General features: G+C 36.7%; 1 protein-coding gene across 1 annotated transcript in view; it reads right to left on the bottom strand.

Annotated features, from left to right (window-relative positions):
* The window catches only part of Delta (neurogenic locus protein delta), a 28,840-nt gene that overhangs the window by 6,059 nt on the left and 633 nt on the right, over positions 1–22,148 (bottom strand). Inside the window, exons 2-3 of the mRNA XM_089708018.1 lie at positions 15,313–15,612; positions 3,934–3,994 (exon numbers count right to left, since the gene is read on the bottom strand). Coding sequence (XP_089564144.1) covers positions 3,934–3,994; positions 15,313–15,612 — 361 coding nt within the window. The remainder of the gene's footprint in view (positions 1–3,933; positions 3,995–15,312; positions 15,613–22,148) is intronic.

Genomic DNA, 22,148 nt, shown 5'->3' on the forward strand with positions numbered 1-22,148 from the left:
TTCCCAAGCGTGATTCACTGTTTTGGTTCGTTGGCGGTATGATTGATTAAGAGTTTTAACATTTTTCAACCCGATATTATATAAGATTACCATTTATCGTAATAAAGATGTAACGTGAACGTGTTCCATAAAAACATTTAAAAGTGCCACTCCATTCATCAAGCTATGTGTAAGCGCGATGGGAAATCTCGGCGCAGGCCAGTTCCTACCTTATTTATTTCTCCTCGTGTATACGCTTTTATTCTTTTTGCCCCGACGTTACATTCCTAAGCTGGTAATCCCGACAGCAGATAAAATTAAACCAGACGCGAAACAAAATTAAAAGGTATATAAAAACGATCGATCCCAACTAATTTCGTGGCGTATGGCATTCGATAGCCAACGATTGTTCTTCGTTATTGTAGGTGTCAGCGATAAAGGAACCGGGTAATGAGATGAGGGTTATCTCCCATCGAATTCTTTTGTTGACATTTAATCGAAATTATTATGGATAAAATGAAGACAGGTTTCCATATTTGTATCGCGTGTATTCGTGTTGTACATTTAGTTAAATAAACAATATGTTAGATTACACATCTCCGTGAGATAAACGATACCTAATGTTGCTTACGCAATGATCTAGTAATAGAAGAACTCGATTTGAAATCGGGATTCCGCATAGTGCACAATTCAAGCTTACACCGATGGTATCTTAGCAATAAATCTGTAAGATAAAACGAACCTACCACTCGGAGTTCGCCCAACGAAAATACAATAAACATCAATAAATTCAAACCGCAATCGACTCGAATAGACCGCGTTAATCTTATTTAAAGTAAATTTTAGCGTCTTCAGTTTAGATCAAATGTATTTTCAATTCATATAATACTGTTTTAAATAAACGAGGGAAACTATACAGTTCTAAGAGACGTTAATAAAGTTTAGGGTTGAGGGAATTAGAAAAATGATGTGTGGGAACGGAGCGCGCGCAATTTAGCTCGACTGCAAGGAATTATGGCAACCGTGCACTCAGGTGCGCTAGGGCTGTGTTTTGTGCTATATGAAACTTTATAGCACTGCATTACTTAGTTCGCTTTTTAGCAAGAATAGGAAAGTACATGCCTCCCGTTTATGGCAACGTATTATTTTTCATTCTTCTTTTGCGCCAACCCTATAGTAAATTCGACTCGGTAAGCAATTTGTAGTAAAATTACAACAACAATTTATTCCTATACAGAGTCGTCAAAACCCTAAGATTCTCGTACGTACCGTACAAATTACACTCATCATTTTAAATCACAGCCGTAACGATATTAAATGAAGGTCTACCCTATCGCCTATTAATGTAGTTCCAATTTACAAATAAATAACACATTTAAAAAAGGAACTGGCTACGTGCATCGTACGTCGAATAGCATATAATTACGGGCCCAGAGGTCATTCAAATAAAACGAGAAAACAATAAAAGCAGAAAGCGAAATAACCAATAATTTGACTCGGCCTCTATCAGAAGCGGATTCGAATTTTAATATTGAAATATTAAAAGGATCCTTAGGGGAAGAAGGGATCCGATCACGCGAGCTTCCGTCGGGCGAGTGTAGGCACCGGATGTGCTCTCGTTCATTATATTGTGGATTGACAACTCGCGGATCTGTATAATTAATCGATACACAAATGAAAATGAAATCGATGGGTACCGTTCGATGTAATACGTGTTCTCGTCGATGTCTCGATTTCTCGCTTTGGTCACTCGCCTAACCGGCCCGTCGCCTCAAGCGCTGTGGGAAACAGAATCTCATGAATGGACTGAGCACACACGATGCACTCCTTTTGTTTATAAAACTGTCCACTTCTAACGTGTATTTCAATTTGAGTGCCACGTCTTGAAATGGATAAACAATCTTCAGACGCGAGGTCACTTGACGGAGGAGTTGCTCAACACGATTTGCGTTTCGACAATTCTAATTTGCTATTGTTTTTGGAAATGGCCTTTTTGTGTCGCAGATTTTATTGTGAAATTTTAAATTATTGCATTGCTTTTGCATTACTTAATAATTCCCTTCACTAGATACCTATGTATTAAGTTACAAAGAGAACAATACAAGTTTAATGTTTGCAAAGTCGTTATTGAGATAAAAGTCGAGCGAGCGTAAGTTGTCCATAGTTGCATCCCATCGCGAGCGCGCGGTAGCTGCCCTGCGGCGGATCCCGCACATAATTGCCTCTACGAATCTGTTATCAGTAGTGTCTTTCACACGCTCCCATTCTTGCTCCACTTACACGGAGGTGTAAATCGAGACAGTGCAATAATCGTAAACAGAGACGACTAAAACGAAACGGGACAGTGTTCTTCACCTATCCCGGGAGCACATGCTCGACATCTGTCAACACCACTTCCCGACAATGTTATCATAAATTGAGCCTTCCGTGGCGTCTTCCGTAATTTTTTACTCAATTCAAGCCCTACGACGACGAAAGATGAAGTGTAAACTAAAAATTCACTTCCTTGGAGCTATGTTTTTTAGTGTCGAGTAAACAATGCGTCGGGCCGTTAGCATCCAGGTGCGGCTCGCTCGCCTGCGGCAACAAAAGATTTCGGTGAAGGAGCGAGCGACTGCGTAAGAATTGCAAGCGAACCTAGCCATTGTCGCGGGGCTATTTGTTCACTCGAAGAATTCCTTTTATTCACCCGTAAGCCTGCAATTTTCTATGCGCTCGTGTTTATCTGTGATATATTGGATTCTGCTGACATTATCAAAGACGTACTCCGTGAATGCGATGGGGTGGTAATCGATTTAGGTAAATCGTTGAGAATAGGAATTAGGAATGCAGCTGTTTGCTATTAGATAAAAAAGATTGTGTGATTTAATTAAGCATTAACCGGGCACAAACAGCGCCCATGTAACCTGTTATTATGGTTGATTAGATTTCTGTTGGTAACATTTCTCGGTAGTGCGTGGATGACGCCCATCGCTCCCGCGCTGTATTAAAAATATACCCGTCCTCTTAAGCTATGCACTTCGGACGCTAATGATTTTCGGTAAACCGGCCCGTAGAACACACCTTCCCGTATCTCTAAATCTCTTTTAAGTAAATCACTGAGGTTTTTTGTTACTCGGTCAGAAGTAGTAATTATGTCGGTCAGAGTGCAACAGGATGAAAATCTAATTAAGAAGTGGGTGTTGCCAGACTTGTATACAAATTTTGTAAATTTTTAAATCGAATTCTGTTCGCTATGTTTTTTTTTGTTGATGTTTTATTTATTTGGGTTTGTTATGAATTCGGATACGTGCAGCGAATTATAGTGATGATGTATTTACTGTAAGCTCTGCGGTTACATTTTATTGGGATCGTTTTTTCGGTCACGCCATGTCGCATGTACGCGCCGAACCTGTCGATTCTATATTGGCCGTTTATACTTCGTGATATCGTAAAACGGTGGACTTTGAATATCGATTCCATCAATTTTCAATTGCTCTAAATGATTGATATCTGCAATTGTGTGCGTCCATGTAGTATGTCATCGTCGTGTTTACGAGAATCGTAAAAAATCTAAATCATTATTATGTTCGGTTCGTGCAAGACGAGTAGTCGATGAGAACGTTATTTTTTTCGTCTATCGGTCAACGGCCATCGGAATACATTAGAACATTTCTACTAAATTTTCGTCCTACAGAAGGCTGAGTTTATTAGAATACGGCGTGCATTGCGAAGCGGCTCACGCGCGCCGCCGCGTGCTTTGAACACCAATCGTCCATACCATGGGAAAATTTTTGTCTTCCACGATATGATAATATAAGCATTCAAATATACATACTGTCCGTTAAATGCACGATAAACACCCAGAATTACAGTGAAACTCGAATGTGAGCGAGTCGTGACGGACGTGTTTTGAATTTTACAAAAATTTTCATTTTAGTCATAACTGCATTCGTATTAAATAATGCTACTCACCATCAGATCTTGACGTCTCGTTCGTGTCGTGCCACGCTTCCACTATGAGCGAGAAGGTGCCCTGAAAAACAAAACATCGTTACAACATTGCATTATATACTTATCAGACTAAAACAAAGAAGCGATGCGGGCTAACGTAATGCTATTTCAATGTTTCAATGTTTCTAAGCCCGCAGCGAGATGAACCGAGATATCCCGCCATCTGAAGCCTTGTATCCACTTGAGCATGCTCAGGCGAATGAGCGGCTCATTTGGCCGAGCCGCTCAAGTGGAGACGCCTGAGCATGCTCGGGCCGCGCGTGCTCAGGCGTCTCCACTTGAGCGACTCGGTCAAATGAGCCGCTCATTCGCCTGAGCATGCTCAAGTGGAAACAAGGCTTGAGACCTTTAAAAATGGGCGCGCCGCAGCGAGCATTTCAAATATTTCCTTTACTTTACGACGTCGCTCTGTATGGTGGATGAGTGTAAATTAACAACACGATAGACAGGTGAACCCGGGAGCAGATGGCTGAATTGTTTTATACGAGCTAAAAATACACGACGCGTAATACGACTGTTGCTACTTAAACCACCCAATATGGAATCGTGTAATGTTTCCGTGCGATGGTAAAAAAACGGGTGCGTATCAGATAGTGAGCTATTGACATTTGTCCATGTTGACTGAAGGAGGCGAAACGGCAGTCCAAAATCGATTATCAGTGATAACACGAGTCAACAAGCTTGTAGGCGCCTCGAACTTATCAATGCCTTTATGACCACAATTTAATTTGGTATCATGCAAAAATGCTTTCTGTAACGCTACGTTCTCGAGAACCGGTTTCGATCACCATGAACGATGTACGCGGTATACAATGTTCGACCTTTAATAGATATAAAACACTTAATTGATAGTCACCCCTCGACTGGTATTTCGGTGCTATACTTTTTGCTACATCGCTTTTAAATTACATCAGAAATGTATATCATTGTAATACATCTTTAACCTTGTAATTTATAATTGCTTGCAGCCGCCGCCGCGCCGATGTGTGCGGAGAATAGTATAGGTACATTTTACGATAATAGCAATGTAAATATCGTAGAAATCGGAAACGGGTCACGTCATATCAATAACGTAATCAGACATCGGCATTCGGCGCGGTCTAACGTCCAAGATGGGCCCGAGATGGCCGTAAGGTCCGAACGCAATTAGACACTATACACATGTCACGATGCAGCTGCCACGGATGTGTAGGGTCACCGTTTTATAAGATCACCACACGGCCTAAGGAGTGATTCAGATGTGACAGATGTCCCCCGGCTTCAATTAGCTCGATGAATGAAAACATCATTTGCATCGAGAACTAACAATGAAACATTTGCATAGGAACTGATACGTCTTGTGAACTCATTGTGGGATGAAAATCAATAGTAGAAATCATTTTCTCAACGTCGCAAGATCGCTGCGAAGTTTTTACGGTGGTAATTAAAGCTTTCGATATTGAGTTTTGACGATTATGCGAACGGACGTGTTATTGCTCTTGCATACTGATCGGTACGAAATTCTGTAGCTTCCTTTCTCGTTGCAAAACAATGGATTAGTATATGATTTGTTTTTGTGATCGAATACGTCGTACGTATTGATTTGTTAATCGAATAAGGAGGCATTTCGGTCAGCTGTAGTTGAATGTCGGTTCCCACGACGGTGACTCGACGCTGCTCATAAAAAGTCAACGCGTACGTGAAGCAGGTAGCGGTGTAGGTACAACTATTTATTATTACTATGAAATTTATATCATACATAGGTATGGTATGTTACCTAAATTAAACTTTAAGCTAAATCACTTTACCGTTCGCTCGATTTCGATCCATTGTTATATTTCGAGTACAAATTATTTTTATTGGTTAATTACAAGTTATTTATGGCATTGTGAGATCGGACCGTAACGACGCGTTTACTATCCACGCGTTAAATTATATTACAAAACTCAGATGATAACTGAATGCAGTGGATTTGATAATCGTTTTATAGGGGTACTCAGAGGATGCTCCCATATCGGCTTTTCGTTTTTAATTAGTTACAAGGATACGTGGGAACGTCGTTAGAGACAATTGTCAGTCGTTCCTTTCGACAAAGGATAATCAGGTGAGGATTTGGACATCTTCCGTGCACATGGGCTCGCCATTGTTGGCTTTTACGGTATGTAATTGTTTCGGGAAATGAAAGCGGTCGAAATCGCAACAGATGTTTCGTATTTGTTTTCATTAATACTTAAATGCCGTCGAAAGTAACAATGGCCTGCCGTTTTTACAATTATTAGGTTAGCTCATATTTAATCTGGGCAGCAAATGTTAACGATAACAAAGGGCATTCGTTTTCTAGTTTCGACACGAGAATATCTAGCTATTTGGAACGACCAGCCAAGTGGAGGAGTCGTGATTTCATATTTCACACTTCACTAGTGTGGTAACATCGTCTTGCTTTAGACAGGTTTTTTTACTGAACATCCCAACGTGCATCGCGGCTAATTGAATGTTATGCGTTGGGAATAAGGTCGATTATGCAGTGCAACAGGTTTTTACCTTCGTTGATGTGGTCGAGTGTTTTCGAAGCATACGTCAAATTAAAAGATATGCAAATTTCAATGTCTGCCCGATACAGAGCTTGTAGCGTGAAGTATTAAAGCGTTTCAAACGCGTATAATCCAAATTATTAATGCTTTTAATTAAGTTTATCTCATTCTATTTTGGCATCGACGATTGTCCAGATCATTGACCCGATGAATCATATCACTGTATTAGATCCTTAAGTATTCATAATTTATTCAGTATAAATAATGTCATAACATTTAATGTCCCGTGAGAATGTGAGATTTAATGTACAAATATTATCATATAAAAATAACCAGGTCGACATTTTATTGGCGACTGTACATGAGCATTCGGTTAGAATGCTAAGTAGATTCGTGGTAAACGCGAGTAACTGGTGAGCGGTACCGTGTCTATTTCATATACGATTCAATTGAAAATACCTACACCGTGCTACAGTAAGCGGCGGATAGGATTACTTTAAATCGGCCGGGTTATACTTGTATGTGTATTACACGTTTGCGCACTGCATATAGACAAAAGACGTTCTCAAAGCATGAGAGTATAATCTAAGACGTTCCATATTCAAATTGTTAGCGAAGAAAATCCTTCTTGTTAATATTAAATGGCGTGGACTAATGGAACCGTAAATTTAAAAAAGGAACATTTAAAATTTAAATCATCGTATGATAAGAGCGTTGGTATTCGGTTGCCAGACATATTCTTTTTTTCAATAAAAACTTCTTGAAATATAGGAGTAACATAATTTTATTTGACATCTTTTATTTGTAAACGAATAAATCTGAGATAAGTTCTAATGGATGATTGTATTATTAATACACTCATTAAATAAATTGGACGCTCACGTTTTATTCGAAAATGAGATATAACACTAAAACTTAAAACTTTAAGTTTTAATTTGTTTAATTGAATGCATCAAATTAACCGCTCTAATTAGATTAAGCCCGTTAAAAATTTCACACGCCAATCATGAAGAAACGACCATTATCGTAGCTATAAAGTGCAACACAGACGACAAAGTAAATGTACTGACCGGAGAGAAAAATGAACCGAGCTTCATTATAACAGGATTAATTACCTCATCCACTTTACTCGGAAACATTAAAAAGTTGGAAAGCGGGCCGTAATTCAAACGAAACTTTATGCCTTACACTGTGACGCTAAAAAACTAGAAAGCAGAAATATGTTGAAATCTCAAAATTTCTGACTTCTGTAACTTAGACATTACCAATTTATCGCCCTCAATTACAATCATCAAAAAAGGGGACTCGAAAGGAATTTGGATGTTTTGGAAGCGCACTGCAAAAGGAGGAGTCTTAATTTCACATGGCCTCACCGGCATTTCGGAGACGAATGGTAACCCGGGACTCGAGGAATTCCAAAAATGAAAATGCTGGCCATAAACAACAGAATGATTTGAATGAATAAGAATTAAAAAAGCGGGGCGTAGTTAACAAATTTTGGGAGATGTCGGCTCTGACGATCCGAGATAAGATGGGTCGATCGTTGAAACCGAAACCGCATCGGACAAATCTGAAGATCTGTTCATCCGGATTTCAATGACGTACCTAATACAAGTTTGGACATGATTCTTTCGATTCGTATCTCAGTTTTTTACTAATCCACTTTGCATACCGCCGCCATTTAAATAAATCTATACACCGATGAGTAAGAATCTAGTTATAAATGGGATTAGAAAATCTTTGTATTCTCGTCATAGGTGAGTAGATAAATAAACCGACGTTACATTGGCGATGTTTGAGCGGACCTAATTCGCAGCAGACGTGTTTACGTTCTCGGAATGAGTGGTTTTTAATAGCGAATATTAATGTCTGTTCTTTCATAGTAAATCAATGGTCTAATTTGTGGCGGTCGTATGGCCTTTGACACGTCTATAAATTTAACGAAATATGTTTGACGCATAGATAGTAATGGCAGGGATTTATTCGCGCGGTCGCGGATCCGAGCGGGGCATGTGAGCCGCTCGCATTGCTACACAGGATTCCTAGAAACTGCGCGCGTGTGATGAATAAAGACTGGAACGCGAGGAATTCCATCATTGCAGATTTGAGGGCTATCCGCGCCCTTACTGTACGTGAGAAAGCATCCAGACGCCCGCCGTTCGAGCCAATAAAAATGGAATGTAGACACCGCTTTATACGAACTATTTTGGAACTGCGAATCGATATCCAACACTACATTATTGCTACTACAAAAAATCGTTACATCCTGACCACAATAAATCGGGCTTTTTGAACAATTTTATTAGCCGCCATAAATGTTAGAGACGCAGTTAAAATGTCAGAAACTGACCGTAAACGAGCGTTCATTTGAAAAAGGAGTGTTTTCTTTAGCGTTCCGTAGACGCGCCGTAATAACAAGATCGGTAAACTTTATTGTCTATTCACTCTCTTGATGAGCTTATTCTCTTTATCTGCCCGTCTAAGATTAATCATTATTTACGATCGCCGATGCCGGGATCCCATCGAGATGTTATTTTAGTACCCGAAGTGCACTCCACATAATTGAGTCTATTGTTCGTTATGTTTATTTAGGTAATTTTGCATGAAATTCACTAATCGTCGGGTCGAATACCTGTTCAGTGGCTCCGAACAATGCAATCTAGTAATTATACACGCTCCGATTAATTAAATTTGATACATATTAAACGATCGGCGGAATTGCGAACGCTATCGTCTTGGGCTACTCTTACGAGGAATTTCATTTCGCAATCTTTTTGTTCGAGTTTAATTGCTGTTCGTTGGAAAGAGATAAAAGACGATGTCGAAGAGGGAACGATGGAATAAGGCATTCCATAGCTTCGGTGGATTATTAAAAGAAGCGGATGTAGGGGTAGGTATTTTAAGAGCGACGCGAGCGGATTGAGATAAAGGAAATTATTAAGAGCTCTCTGGGATAAAAAGTCCATAGGCGGAAGTTACACCGGCTATAGTTCGTGCGATCGTATCGCGTTACTGCGAAGCGACTACGGACTAACGCTAGAACGTTTCACAACCAGCGAATCACATGTGAATATATAATCGGTAATTGTTATAGCATTTAGCGTCCTTTTGTCGAGATAAAAGCGTGAAGCATTAATTGCTTTCCAATAGAAATGCCGCTAGGATAGAAATGCACTCACACGCACGACAATTTATCGAGACGTCAGCCGGGTACCGTATTGTTTTAGCCGTGACGTCACATGTCAACTTCTCCGAACCGAGCTCGTCCTACAATATTTCATACATGTCGACATTACGGAGATACCACACTTTCATTTAAATTTTTACAAACATTTAGAGCGTGAAACTATTGACGAAACATGCAAAATAACTAACAATCTCTAGAATTAGTTACGCCGTTTTTACTCTACTTGTTTCACAGACGTATGTTTCTACATACACATTAAGCTTGTTAACTTTCTGTGAAACTGAAAGGCGTAACTCTTATTGCTTGCGACATTAAACTGTATAAAATAATTCATCGTGAACGTGAATATGTAAGTGAGGCATTGACGGAATGGATAAAAACAAATATGAGCGTAAATGCTTAGTTCTATGATTTAATTAACCTTAATTAGGTAAGAGCACGCCACTTCTTGTCAGCGTCTCACGGTATAAAGTGATAAAAGCCACGGTGTTGCCGTCTACACGACATTAATTCCTTCCGGTGATAATGTTGCCAGTCAATATTTATATCGCTGGACAAATATTGATTGCTGAAAACAATGCTAATTTATATTTCCCGCGGAACTAGTTATTTTTCGATATGAGAACTCGTTTTTATGTTTTACTCTAAAATGGAATAAATAATTAAGCTCGCTCTCGCTGGATGGTTTTAAGTAACGTTGTAATGTTTTTGTAGGCTATGTGGGTCGACCTTAAGCTTTGTGGGAAAGTGACTTAGCAAAACGATTATTCTCAGAGACAGTTAGAAAAATATTTTGTTTTGCCCCCGTGCATTCTTGTCTAGGAGCAGTGTGATTGTGAATGTCGATATTTTTTGTTCGAACAATGAATAGTTCAGACAATTTGTTAAGATAAGCCTCCATGTAACATCGCAATACGGATCTATGCCATAAAAAGTATAGTTCATGGTCAGGTTTAGTTAGTGTAAATGAGCTAGCTTGTATGGCGCAGCGGGCGCGCATGCGCGGAAGTCAACTTTGACATTTCGCGGTGTTGCCGTCCTTTTCGCACATAACGCATGAGCAGGTGTTACTATATAAAAATACCATTGAATATTTTTTCGCATCAACCGTAACGGACCCATTGCATCTGAATGGATTCGAATGCAACCCATTTAAATTGTAATTAATCTTTATTATTCCGTTTCCAGGCACATAAAAATAATAATGACTAGATACAGCTACTTAAATTTCCATGAAATGCAATAAAATGCAAGTCTCATAACGGTTTTTGAATCAAATGCACTAAGACAGAGACGAGCGTGCTACAAGATACAGTAAATTTAACTATTTCTCCAAAAAGTTAACATAATTTGAACACGTTTTACGTGTAAGTGCGACTCGCTCATAATCCGGTCTTGTCATATCCGGAGCTAACGGGCCCCAGAGCTAAACAATATAGCATGTAAAAGAAAAATTTTAACGTTATCCTCCATACTATTCTTCATAAATCGTTTCACATCGTGACTGTGTTATTAATAACGTTATGACCTATTATCGGCGGTCAAATCTCTGTAAAGCAATACAGGGATCGGTGGCGTGTAACTTCTTCCAGGGTAACGTGAGTGGCCACCGTTATGACGACGTCACGGCATCAAGTTTCAAAATATTGTGATGTCAGTGGCCAGCTTTACGCCTCACGCTATTCGAAATTTGAATGCAATTCGAATACAACATTCTTTAATCTATGGTTAATAAATTTGAAATTTGAACGTAAATTTAATTATTTTAATTACAACACATTCCAAATAGATCAAATTTAAAATTAATATATCACACATATGGTAACATATGGAATGGTTAAATTTAACATTTTATCAAATACCATATGGGTCCGATCCAGCTTTAAACTGTCACCGAAATTCGATAGACGGGGATTATTTTGCGTCGCTTTCACTCAATTGATCGCATGTCAGTCTGACAATAGAACTATGTGAAATTAAACAGGAAGTTTCAATTTAGCGCCAATTCATATGGAATGATACCGGACGCTCTTCTACCGCCAAAAAAAATCGATCCTACGTTTCTCTACATGTCTATGGTCTCTCTGAAAAAACTACGCTCTTCTCTACCTGACCAAATGTCACGTTCTCCAGATGGTCCGAGCTTGTGCAAGCGGCCGTGGTGTTTGCTCAAACATTACGAGACGGTACATTTGAAGCGGCCGCTAAATAAAATACAAATACCACTCAAACCTCGAGTGACACGGCCATGTTAACTATAGACAATTCGAAATAACTGTAACTATCACAATTAAGATGTCCGCCATCCTTGAATTAGAGTTAAGCGTGATCTTGTAAATAACAGGTAATTACAATATTGAATCACGATCCCGACCGGCCTTATGTTCTAATCGATGATGAGAACGTAAGCTCAATGAAGGCTGTATAAAGTACTTTTAACCCATTGACCACCGTAAGGCCCGATCGGGGCGCGACACAATAGATTTTCTATTGTGTCTGTGATTCCGAGGAGTGATGGATTAATAACATACGATTGCTTGAACAAATGACTCCATAATTAATTATTATAAGTAATCGATGCGTCCCACGCGGACACCTGATAAACCATAGAGTATTTCTTATCGACATCGCTTCTGTCAAATTTGAATATCGAATACTTTACTTTTGCACGCCTCATAAGCGAAGCGTTGAGGTGGGTACTACTGTCACTTCGCGCAAAACATCTGATTTTTCAAACTTAAGACGATACACAAAAAAAAATCTACTGCTTGGCGGGCGGAGTCTAATAGCTCGCTATCGCGAACGCGGGTGTGCGCGAAGTCATTCTTGCAAACTCGCCGCGCTGCCGCTGGCCGACTCGGGACAAACATGTATGGAGTCGTCATACAGTTATAATATTCTTATACATATATTTAATTGTTGATTTATTGGTTTTATTTTCTTGCTTATAAACAAATAATCTTCTTTTTAACAACTACTTAGACATTATTTATAATTATTATTATTTCGTAATGTTTACTTTATTACAAAATAATACAGGTTATAAATAATCTTTAAAATAACAAAAAATATTGTTACTCTGAAAAAATGAAATGGTACTCAATAACGCGGACTACTGAATGGATTTAGATAGAATTTGATGCTGACGTAGATATTACGTCATGCCCAGAAATGAAAGGTAATATTTCTGAAAGAAGTTATAAACCCTAATTCTTCTCAGTCAAAGTCAAGAGTGGAAGATATCACTAATACAGTAAAACTGAAGCGAAACTTTGGATGTTAATTTGTATATTTTTTTGTTAGTTGTTACTTAATCACGTCAAGACTACATTACCATTTTGATAAAATATAGCTAATTGCCTGGATTTACACAAAGGATACTTTTTATCCGAACTGAACACTTCTGTGGGATAAGACAGGATTCACGATATAACCTAATTCCACGCGGGCAAAGCCGCGGTCGGAATGATATTTTTTTAAATAAAAAAATTGTTTAAAAAAAACACAAAATATATTGACGCATGTATTTATTTTTGCACTCTATTATAATTGTAATTATTCATTACAAATAATCAAAATAAAATAGCCAGAACAAAGTTAGGCCCTGGTAGGGTAGGTAGGCAGGTACAGCAATGTGAGACGAACACTGGCTTATTTATATACTAATAATAATGTATTATAAACATTAAATTAAGTTTACTTTCTAACAACAAAAATACATAATATTAGCTAATGTGAAAGCGAATCAACCAATCATCCCACAAAAATGAAATGTGCACACAAATATTCATCCAAATCGGTTCATGTCATTAGGAGGAGTGACTGCAGCGCCATCTTCCGGGCCCAATTGTGTTTCCAGATCACCCAGGAACTCAATTTAATATACTTACACAAAATTTTTCGAAATGAAAACTCACATTACTATGTAAATATGAATATAAACCTGTTTTATTACTAAGCAATTTCCCGCACAGGTGTAGTAAGTATAAATGAAATAAATATCAACATCAAATTCTTCATACAACATACTTATCTACCACCTTCTAAGAAATGTAATTCTTGAAATTATTTCGTATTTTTTTTAAATATAATACTACTCCAATGAGCTCCTGTTCCATATTATGTCCGCCATACTTCCACTAAGTTCACCATGATTTTTTATTTCTTTGCACTTTGTTGCTTTTTGCTAAAAATGGAATCATGCGATAAAACCAGTAGAGCTTTGATAACATACATTTTTGACTGAATAAAGGTACTTACGAAGGAGTGGATTCACATTGTGAACAATCAGTGGGTTTATTTTCCTTCTGGATTCCGGATTTCTGAAAAGATTATTTATGCTATAAATGAAAAAATCTTACACATTCGTTATGTACTTAAAACAGGGGTACATATCAAACATCGTCTATAATACAATTATCATCAAATTTAAAATAAAACCAACTTACTTCATTAATTTGTTCAATTGTAAGCATTCTTTTTCCTCCAACCTTTATGTTTCTTCTTCTTATTTTCTTTATTGTCCCCATTTGTCTCATTTTGTCTTATCGTGTTGTCACCCTTTTTTACGATTGCGCGAGCGACACAAGTTCCCCGTGTGACAGCCGTAGCGGGAATGACTCGTGCAGCGATCGGGGTAGGAAGGTACAGGGCGGCTCTCGCTATATTGGCTGGTCGCGCGCTAATTTCAAGTATTTCTTGTTTATTTCAAAACCATCGCATATTTCAAAATTCTAACACGGTAGACGTATAGGTTGTATATTTTATAGTTAATATCCAAAAAGTCGTAACTTTAGGTTTGTTATTTTGAAGATGCCAGAGATTAAAAAAAAATAACAATGATAACTTTGTATTTTTTTTCTATCGAGAAAATATCATGGAATCATGTTTCTAAAACGGTAGACGTATTGTGTTACTATTGAACTTTCTTGTCAAGAATTTTCATCACGACAACTTTAATAATATAAAAATTAGGAGGGTTTGAAAAGGGCCGTAAATGTTAGAAAAATTAATTCATCACCTTAAAATGTCTTTATGTATCATACATTGCACTTGTAAGATAATACATACACACACATATTAAGAAAAAACACTATTTTTAACGTTCATGATATTTTTGATGTCATTTTTGTTATTTAAACTAGTTAAAAAACAGTTTGAAAAAGTTCTGTCTTGCACGTCCGTGTGTCTGTATGTGCGGATCCTTTTTCTTGTTAACACGATAGCGACCGAAATACTTTACTAATTGAGTCTTTTTTTTTCTCTTACGCTTGAGTATGCTCAGGAATAGAACCCTTTCATTTTTCAGGGTCTGATTCGATGTGGTTTAATTGTTATTAAATAAACAAAAATAATAATTAATAAATATTTATTAAAAAAAAAATTATGAGGCGTGCACTTTTGGATTTTCCAAATTATTTTTTGTTTATTTACCGATGTCTAGTCGCCCTTTACCATGATTATTGAAATACGAACATCGAACGATTTGATTTATTGATACAGGGTTGCTACTTAATGTTTCTTTAATGATGTATTGATTTTATTTGACATAACAATGAATTATACGACCATGATCTTTACGGCGTTCATGTTCATTTATGCATTTTGAATAGAATGGAATGTAAGAAATATATAGAAACTTACCGGCCACGTGAAGTCGAAGGGAAAGACGATGGGGTTGGTGAATCCTTGCACGTTGAGGTTGGGCACATCCAATGAGTTTCCACCCAAGACGGGTGTTGTGATGTCACCGAACGTACACGGTGATGTTGTATCGATATTTGCTTGATAAATCTTGAGACACACGCGAAATTTAGTCCTGCACGGCGCCAAACAAGGCGCGTCACTATTTGAGGAACCATCACAGCACTGGCCACTACTTAACCTACCCAATGAGTTCGTAAAACTTTTTATCCTAAGTTCGAAGGAACCAGATGACAGCACCTGAAAAGAAAAATACAACATTAATATCTACGCCAAATAACATCTTGCGTCAGTAAATACAATTTTGTTTACACATGATATTTAATATCGAAGCAAAATGAAATTCATCTTTCAACGTCAGAGTTAAATCCTAAACACAAATTATTTGCACAACTGTCCACGAGATCGATCCCGTTGAGACATTAACGGTTTTACTGGACATACGAAATGGGGTTGCTAATGCTCATGTGGGGCGACAACCCTAATACGATTCGAATTTCAAACGCAGTTGAGCATAGACATTTTTAAATGCCTCTCATTTGACACTGGTCGAAAATACGTTTAAATTACAAAAATAACTACCTACATTGAAAAATAACCTTGCCGTAATTTAGAACGATGATAGACAGAAACAAAAGCATATAAGTATCAGTTAACAAACCTCCAGCGTTGTTTTAAGCGATCTTTTTTGTCTATAAAAATTCGATTGTTGACAGATAGGTTAACGTTTTTATGTTGAATAATAATAGCAATGGCCTCTAGGGTAGCAACCCCTTCGAAAGAATGCGCAGTTGGCTATGCATGTGGGATTAACTCGTTTAAGCAACTTATGCATTAGGGAATATGATGCCACCTTGCTATCTACACTGTAACTTATAATATATAATATATTACAATCTTGTTAAGAAAAATTGATAATAAACTACTGAAGAATAACGGAGAACCTCTTAAAAATTAGGTTGATTTTAAAATATCGATTATTCAAAAAGGTAATATAAATCCTCGTAATTATAAGGCATCGGAAGGAAGTGGCCGCTATTACGGCTGTCTTCGCGAATCATTATCGGGGAAGTCAGGGCCTTTAGAGCTTTTAAAAAATACACAGTTTCCTGTGCTATGAACTAAATTACATATATCTATTTTTTTGTTTGTTGTCTTAATTATGGTTTTAAAACGGTCTCAATTTGGCAAAGTTTATATCTAAATTACAGCAATTAGATGACGCAAATTCTTCTTTAAATTCTTTAATTAACCCTTTGAATAAATATAATGATTTAAATGTTATCTATGCTTTCAATTTCTCACGCACATAAAATATATTTTTATGGTCTGTACACTATTTAAACACACTGTTTAATCTTTTAAATAAAGTTTCATTCAACTATCTTATCTAGTTGTAGACAGTAGGACTATGGTAGAAAAATAACCACAGATTAAACAAAGCGTAAGGAAAAAAAACACCAGATTTCGACCGACTTCCTGCCAAGTTGATAGGGGTTGAAGTTTTCAAAACGCGAAATGTGAGCCCTCTCGTTCCCTTCAATAATGATGGAAAAGGACGGAAAACTTTCACATCCACGTGGTAAACGCCAGGTAGGAGCGGAACCAAAAAAATATCGAAAAAAGCTAGTATAAACATTTCATTCTTCATATTGTTTATATAGTAGCGCATTTTGTATCGATTTAAATTATTATTCTGCACTAATTAAATATATTTTCAAATAGTTAAATACCTACATGTGTTATCCTAATTTAGTACTATTAAAAAGTTGTAAAAAATTTGTTATGCGTCCGTGCGGTCAACACTTAGCCCGAAGCGAACCACAAATTGACAATTAAATTCTACTTACTACCGAATAAGTTGTATTTCATATCTTCGGGCGATTTGACGCGATGAACTTTTGATTGATGTATACAAACGGGTATTCACTATTTGTAAAGGCGCTAAACTTTATTACCATCGCCTATAATTACGTTTATATTTAAAAATAGAACGTCATTTCTAAAGATAATATACGCGTCTAAATTAATCAATGACCACAGATAATAGAAGCATGTGTGTGCTCTGGGAATTTTAAATCGAATTCGATTTACAAATTATTAATATTCCAAATTCTATAATCGACCGCGTAGATGGCTGTTTAGTGTTTAGTTTAAACATTACCTTGAGTAATGAATCGACTATGCGTGTATCTAATTTATTTAACATACGGCTTTACATTTAATGCATTCGACGTTAGTCGTGAACATCAATATTGTTTTTTATTTTGAAAGTGGCACTAGCACGTAACATTAATTGCGCCGGCGTAGGCCATCAACACTGTCCAAATTGATTTTGAACCGGCCATCGCGCAACAGAACCTTTGATAATATATCACTTTACATTAATTTAAATGGTTTTAATTACACCGCTGTGGCCTTGGCGTATTATAACATTTTTTACCTAAAATTACGTGTCAAAATATGAAATTTGTCATGCTAGTTTATTACATCATTTAATCACTTGTCACTTTTTTATAATTATCAAAATCCATATATTTTTTGTATCATTTCAAGTTAATAAAGATTAATTTAGTAAAGGAGCAATAATGTGAAGACCATTGTATGTAAGTGAATACAGAGTAAACACTCGTTCCAGTCGGCAGGTTGAAGTCTAAAAATAACTCAAATAATGAAACACAGGGGAATGTTTTTCATCTCGACCGTTATACATGCGAAATGTGTTAAAATAAACACCCAAACAATCTTTTAATAGCGCAACGATGTGGCCACTGCATTATATTTGCAATCGAATTTGGAATTGTCTTTTAGTATCTGTGTGTTTTATTTTTCCTGTATTTGGCGCGCGCGCGTCGCGTTATTTTGAACTTCAAGACGATTTAAATTTAGTTCAGGCCGTTTCATAATTTAGATGCAAGATTCGTTCGGTTGTAGTATCTTAACAGGCGATATGTTTTGTAAATGTCAAAATGTATAATAAATAGTGCAATTGTGGATATTTTACACAAGTAAATTGTAAAAACGGTTACACAAAACTTCTGCCATTACAATAGAAGGAGAATAAAGGGAACTCGTCTTAAACGAACAAAACATCCTTAAAATCGACATGCGCGCGACAAAAGTCAGGCTCTTTGTTCGTCGGTTAATTCTTGGCAGCTGCAGTATAAAAGTAACATACAATCTAACAGTGGAATTGGAAATTAACGGAGAATCATGATTGTAATAGGCCTGCAGATTGCCTGTACGTATATGGAAAGCGCATAGGTATTTTGCGGTTATTTAAGCGTTGCAACAGAGAATTGAGATTTCGTGCGTTGGTGTTTTATACGAGTGCTGTGCTTTACACTATTATATAGACGGAACTTATTAAAATAGTTTTGGATATTATAACAATTGAATTTTGATATAAAATTTGTTCTGAATTGCAATCCGTAAAAATCTTTATTTGCTAAAGGAAACCGTTTATTGATTGTTCAAGTCAATTAGTAGATATATTTCTGTTTTAATGATTATGATACAATGTTTTTGTTTGCTTACATTTAATAGTTGTACATGTTACCTGGAATTAGATATTACATAAATGTCGATGCAATTCGCTAATTACCCTTCACGAAGTAATTCATAAAACATTATGAAACCGTTTTGTTGTTACTAATTGATGAAAATTGAGTACATTTTAAATTTTAATATGTGAGGTTTACTACTTTCAACAAAATATAATTTTAAAATAACATTCGTTAATTAAAGGATGGTATGAAATATGAATGTTAAATTGCGTATCATTATGAAGATATCAAATTGACGAACGCCTACGTAGTTATTTATTAAAGTGAGCTTTTATATTCATAACTGTCATTTCGACCTTAACTTGCATCCCACTTCGCAACTCATCTCTGCACAATGCCTGAAGCGTTGCGCAAACTTATGTTGCACAGCATTTGACACATTTACCCAATTCGAAATTTAATAATTCACACTGGCAGCTCTAAACAATGGAACCTTTTAGCATACCTAATTTTGACAAGCAACATATTCAAAGATCCACCAAAAAGTTTCGTAATACTTTTTGCCATATAAAATAAAGTCGGCCATTCATTAAACTAATTGCCACGCTTAGTTCGCAGTACAATCGCAGCTATGTTTATAAATAATGCATATTATTGGCTTCCCCGTGCATCCAGTTTGGCGACATTGCGTAATCTGATCAATGATCCTGATTCCTGGCGGCCATTTTGTTTTTTTTACAATCAATTATACGTCCGGCCGGGAACAGAACAAAAAAGGGAATTAAATAAATTATTTTAAAGAGGTCGTAATGAAAGAAATTGTGCTTTCGATGTGGCACAATGGAGCGTGACTGACGCTACTCCGGTAATGGAATCATCATTTGTCAGCATTTGTTAGACGAAAGCGCACTAATAGACACTATTATAAATATACTATGGACTGTTTTAATTAAATTTTAAGTGACATGCCTTTGTGTGCAGTTCGAACACTTTTAACTTTGATACCCGCTCAGTATAGGGTTGTCAAACGTTTAAATTGAGGAAAAATTTTAATGAGTACATTACAATCGTGCTATTACGTGCTCATCAGACAATGAGACGAAATACAGCTTTCACATAGTTAAGACGTTAAAAACCGACGATTATACGTATTTCGTACAAGGAGCCGCGGTAATTGAGTCGGTTCACATAGAACAAAACAGTTCGGACAATAGACCAAATTATAACAGGGTTAAAACGATTCACATACTTAAATGCTTATTGCGACTAACATGACATATATGATTAATTGTTATTGTCTCGTTGTGAAAACGGGACTGAATAGAATTTGGGGGTTTTAGAACTGTTGGAAAATACGGCCAATTGCCTTGACAGCTTGATTTGCCAAATGTACACTAAACATGTGAATAAGCATTCGAATGCAAGCGGTTGCCTACATACGCATGTCGAGCGTGATGGATAACTGTAATATTATATGTAAGTACGTTATAAAGCTGCCAATTAAGAAAGTTACTTAACAAACATTGATAACGAACCCCAAATGAACTAAATCAACCCGGTTGTAATTTGAATTCGTCGCGAGTTAAAAAAAAGCAGATGTTAAGGCTTTTAAGAGTAGCCATTAAGTTGCACCTGCTTGCAATGTGGACGTTCATAAGCATCGGAATAACATCTATCGATTATATCACTCGACTACGAGCTATGTCCTAGTTATTCGGCTAACAATCTTGTTATTAATACAGTAATGTCGCCATAAAAACGATACACCGAATGTGGTTAACGCACGCAACAGTTGAATTTATTATCTATTTTATCCTCGATTATCCTTTTTAGTATTTTTTCGTGTAGCGAAATGATTCGGCCCTCAGGTGAATTGTTAATACATTATTATAAAATGGAAATTGCTATTATTCGGTTGCGGTTTTGGGCAGACGTGTTCCGACGCCGCTTCCGATTATCGGCTTTAATCACGCAATTCATGCACGATACTTTTCAGAATCGATTCGAAAATTAATGTCTGTAATCATGAGATGATCGAGTTTGAACAATTATTACATTGTGACATCCGCACGCAGCCATCGACAGGAGAAACCAGTTGCAAAACACAGCTTTTTATTAACTCGACTTCATTCATAATGGATTGTGGCGTCGTTATTGTAGCAAATAAAGGGATGATAAAACATTTATTAACTCTGAGAACATAGAACTTTGAATATAATTTCTAATCTATTTGCTACTCGTAATGATACCATTAGTTTTGTTGTAACTTATTTTACAGTTTACACTCGTGTAACTATAGAAACGTAATGCAAATATTTATTGCGTTATTGAAGCATTCTTCCAACAAAAAATTGTTGAAACGACCGGAGATAGATTCACACACATGCACATTATATATCGCGTTTATAATATAAAATGCCTGTGTTAGTAATAACGGTACATTCGCATTTTGCGATTAATAAATAGGTAGACGTATGCGCGGACGCACGTAAGGGTACCAACTATTCCCCTATAAATTATGGACTTGTAAATAAAAATAGGGGAGCTTATCGATTTTTTCTACCGTTGACATTTACGTTTCATAATTGGGTAATATTTAAGACGATTACACTGTACGGCTTAAGCCAGATCTTAAGTGAATCATGCAATGCGCTGAGATGTTTAGAAATAGTAATAAACAACTTGTCCATCTGTCAATCAGTGCACATCGATTGGTTTCGATGAAGATTTAAAGCTTGTAAATTACATTACATGTAGATATATATTATTAAAAATACGTTAGCAAATAATTTTTATTGCTTTAATTGAATTTAATTATTACAAAAGTCGGTCAGTAAGTTTTTATTTGATTAACTAACAATAAGTTACGCAGTTTATAATTAGTGAAGAAATATTTCAATGATTGATGTACAAGTTGTAAACATGAAAATATTTTTGAGGAAAACACAACAACCCTTAGCTTAGGTAGCGTAAGTGCATAACCTTGACCGTTTTAGGACAATGACCTCATAATATATACCGAATGTTTTTCACCTATTTTCCAAGCTAACCTAGTTTCTAACCAAATTACAAGAAGTATCGAGGACGCCTATAATCGTTGCCTACAGTGATAAACATCGTACTACTAACCCTGCCGAAAATAATACGCCTTGAGTTATTCCGTCCAACTCATACATAGCTATTCTAGTCGACGTCACATTTTACTCCTTTTGGAGATGTACTTCATCGCAAGCTTTGGTATGCATCTAATTTTAAACGAAGAAGCTCGCG

This window comes from Colias philodice, chromosome 20 (genome assembly GCF_061535455.1).
Source record: "Colias philodice isolate Cphi_HAF_F1 chromosome 20, ilColPhil1 Martin Lab GWU primary, whole genome shotgun sequence".
NCBI lineage: Eukaryota > Metazoa > Arthropoda > Insecta > Lepidoptera > Pieridae > Colias > Colias philodice.